The 3,292-nt window shown below is 60.4% G+C and overlaps 1 protein-coding gene across 1 annotated transcript in view; it reads left to right on the forward strand.

Annotated features, from left to right (window-relative positions):
- LOC106900047 (transcription activator BRG1-like) overlaps positions 1-3,292 on the forward strand; it is a 69,976-nt gene that overhangs the window by 59,761 nt on the left and 6,923 nt on the right. The window contains 2 exon segments of the mRNA XM_014962007.1: positions 11-88; positions 1,660-1,892. Coding sequence (XP_014817493.1) covers positions 11-88; positions 1,660-1,892 — 311 coding nt within the window.

Raw genomic sequence — 3,292 nt, forward strand, 5'->3', positions numbered from 1 at the left:
CCCCTCCCAGGAGGAAGATGAGGTCCCCGATGACGAGACGGTCAACCAGATGATCGCGCGGCACGAGGAGGAGTTTGACCTTTTCATGGTGAGCATGGAGGAGGAGGATGATGAGGATGATGATGATGAGGAGGAGGATGATAAGGAGGAGGATGATGATGATGAGGAGGATGATGAGGAGTGGCCTCTCAAAGGGTGTCCCTCAACAGAAACCAACCCAAAAATGCTTTAACGAAGCCCTGACTCGTTCAACAGGTAAAACCCAACAGCAAGAGCTGGAGCTCCCAGTCAAGATGCTCCCAGTTAAGGATGAGATTCCAGGAGGTGGGACCAACCCAACCTCAATGAGCAAAACGCTCTTTTTCCACCCAAAATTGCTCCGGGCCAAGGAAGGAGATGGGATGAGGAGCCATATGAGACGTAGGAAAGGCTCCTGGTGGAGGAGATGGTTTAATTCTCAGTCAGGAGAGGGGAGCTCCCTGGAAGAGGAAGAGGAGGAGGAGGATGAGGATGGAGGGGAGAAGGGAGCTTCCCCAGGAGAGGAAGAGGAGGAGGAGGAGGCTGAGGAGGAGAGGAGGTCCCTGGAGGAGGATGATGATGGAGGGGAGAGGGGAGCTTCCCCGAGAGAGGAGGAGGCTGAGGAGGAGAGGAGCTCCCTGGAAGAGGAAGAGGAGGAGGATGATGATGGAGGGGAGAGGGGAGCTCCCCATGGAGGAGGAGGCTAGTTGGGAAGAGGGGACCTCCCTGAAGGAGGAAGAGGATGGAGGGGAGCTCTCTGAAGAGGAAGAAGATGAGGAGGAAGAGGCTGGTGGGGAGAGAGGAGCTCCTTGAGGAAGAGGATGGTGGAGAGAGAGGAGGCCCCAGAGGAAGAGGAGGCTGGAGGGGAGAAGGGAGCTCCCTGGAGAAGGAGGAGGAGGATGAGGAGGAGAGGGGAGTGCCCTGGAGGAAGAGGAGGAGGAGGAGGAGGAGAGGGGGACTTCCTGGAGGAGGAGGAAGAGGAGGAGGGGGACATGGGGACTCCCCAGAGGAAGAAGAGGAGGAGGAGGAGGGGAGAGATGGGAGCTCCCTGGAGGAGGAGGAAGAGGCTGATGGGGAAAGGGGAGCTCCCTGGAGAAGGAGGATGAGGAGGAGATGGGAGCTCCCTGGAGGAAGAGGAGGAAGAGGATGAGGAGGAGATGGGAGCTCCCTGGAGGAAGAGGAGGAAGAGGATGAGGAGGAGATGGGAGCTCCCTGGAGGAGGAGGAAGAGGATGAGGAGGAGGGGGATATGGGGACTCCCCAGAGGAGGAAGAGGAGAAGGATGAGGGGGAGATGAAAGCTCCCTGGAGGAGGAGGAAGAGGATGAGGGGAAGATGGGAGCTCCCCAGAGGAGGAGGAGGAGGAGGAAGAGGATGAAGATGGGGTGCTACCAACCTCCCCCCGTGGCCACCAGCCCCTCTCCTGCTCCCCCCAGCCCCTCCCCGGGCAGTTGTGGGGCAGCATCCCCCATCCTGGTGCCCCCCAAACCCCTCTGAGGACCACCCCGGAGCTCCAAGGCTTTGGGGACGTGGTGGCCACCCTTGGCCATGGCTTGGCCATCAGCTTGGCCATCAGCTTGGCCATCATCAGCCCCACGGTTAATTAACCACCTCCCCCAACCCAAATTTTCCTCTTCCCCCAGCGCATGGACCTGGACCGTCGGCGGGAGGAGGCGAGGAACCCCAAGCGGAAGCCCCGGTTGATGGAGGAGGACGAGCTTCCATCTTGGATCATCAAGGACGACGCGGAGGTGGAGAGGTTGACCTGTGAGGAAGAGGAGGAGAAGATGTTTGGGAGGGGCTCCCGCCACCGCAAGGAGGTGGATTACAGCGACTCGCTGACCGAGAAGCAGTGGCTCAAGGTATACATGGTACCGCATCGTTCTCCAATGGCCTTCTCCTGACACAACCCCCACCCCACAACAATGCCTTCCCCGACCTACAGACCCCACCTTCTGCCCCACAGCGACCACCTCGGGGCCGTGTCTCCCCTCCAACCTGGAATAATCAGGGTTGGGGGGACCTTAATGAGCTTCTGGTATCACCTCCTGCCCTGGGCAGGGACATCCCCACCACACGTCCAACCTTGGGGGATGTGGGAAGTCTTTCTGATGTGGTCACACAAGGGTTTGGGTTGGAAAGGACCTTAAAAACCATCATGTTCCACCCCCCGGGCACCTCCCACCAGAGCAGGTCACTCCAAGTCCCCTCCAACCTTGGCCATGAACCTCTTCAGGTGGCTTGGAGCCACCTGGGCTGGGTGGAGATGGCCCTGCGCACGGAATCATGGAAGGGTTTGGGTGGGAAGGGACCTTCAAGACCATTGAGCTCCATCCCCTGGACACCTCCCACCAGAGCAGGTCACTCCAAGTCCCCTCCAACCTTGGCCTTGAACCTCTTGATGGTTCTCTGGGCAACCCCAAAGCTCCTCTGGGCAACCTGGACCTTCAAGACCATTGAGCTCCATCCCCTGGACACCTCCCACCAGAGCAGGTCGCTCCAAGCCCTGTCCAACCTTGGCCTTGAACCCCTCCAGGGATGGGGCAGCCACAGCTTCTCTGGGCAACCTGGGCCAGGCTCTCCCCACCCTCAGAGTCAACAATTTCTCCCTAAATCTCCACTTTTTACCTTAAAACACTTCCCCCTCATCCTAGAGCTCCCCTCCCTCATCCCTGCTCCCTCCCCATCTCTCCTGGAGCCCCTTGAGGGACTGGAAGGGGCTCCAAGGTCTCCCCGGAGCCTTCTCTTCTCCAGGCTGAACCCCCCCCCCCAACTCTCTCAGCCCCCCCTCCCAGCAGAGGGGCTCCAGCATCTCAGGGGCTTCCTCCAGCCCCACTCCAACATCTCCATGTCCTCCTGATGCCCCCAGAGATGGGGGACACCCCCCCAGAGTGGGGCAGAATCCCCCCTTCTCTCCTGCTGGGGACCCAGGTTGCCTCCCATCCACGAGGGACCTTCGTGGTCACCCCAAAACTGTCCCCGTGGCCCCACAGACCCTCCACTCCCACTGGGGACCCAGGTTGCCTCCCATCCATGGAGGGACCTTCATGGTCACCCCAAACCTCTCCCCGTGGCCCCACAGACCCTCCACTCCCAGGAACTGACCCCCAAAACCTATCCCCATTCCCTTTCCATGGGGTCCCAGCAGAGGGGAGACCCCCTGGGTGCCCCCCCTTCCACCCCACGTGCAGCCAGGAAGGGTGGAGAAGGTTCAGCAGGTCCTGGATGGTGGCCCCCCAACACGTTGAGCCCCAAATCCTCCCCTTGACCCCCCCC

The sequence above is a fragment of the Calidris pugnax genome, unplaced genomic scaffold (genome assembly GCF_001431845.1).
Source record: "Calidris pugnax isolate Ruff unplaced genomic scaffold, ASM143184v1 scaffold891, whole genome shotgun sequence".
Lineage (NCBI taxonomy): Eukaryota > Metazoa > Chordata > Aves > Charadriiformes > Scolopacidae > Calidris > Calidris pugnax.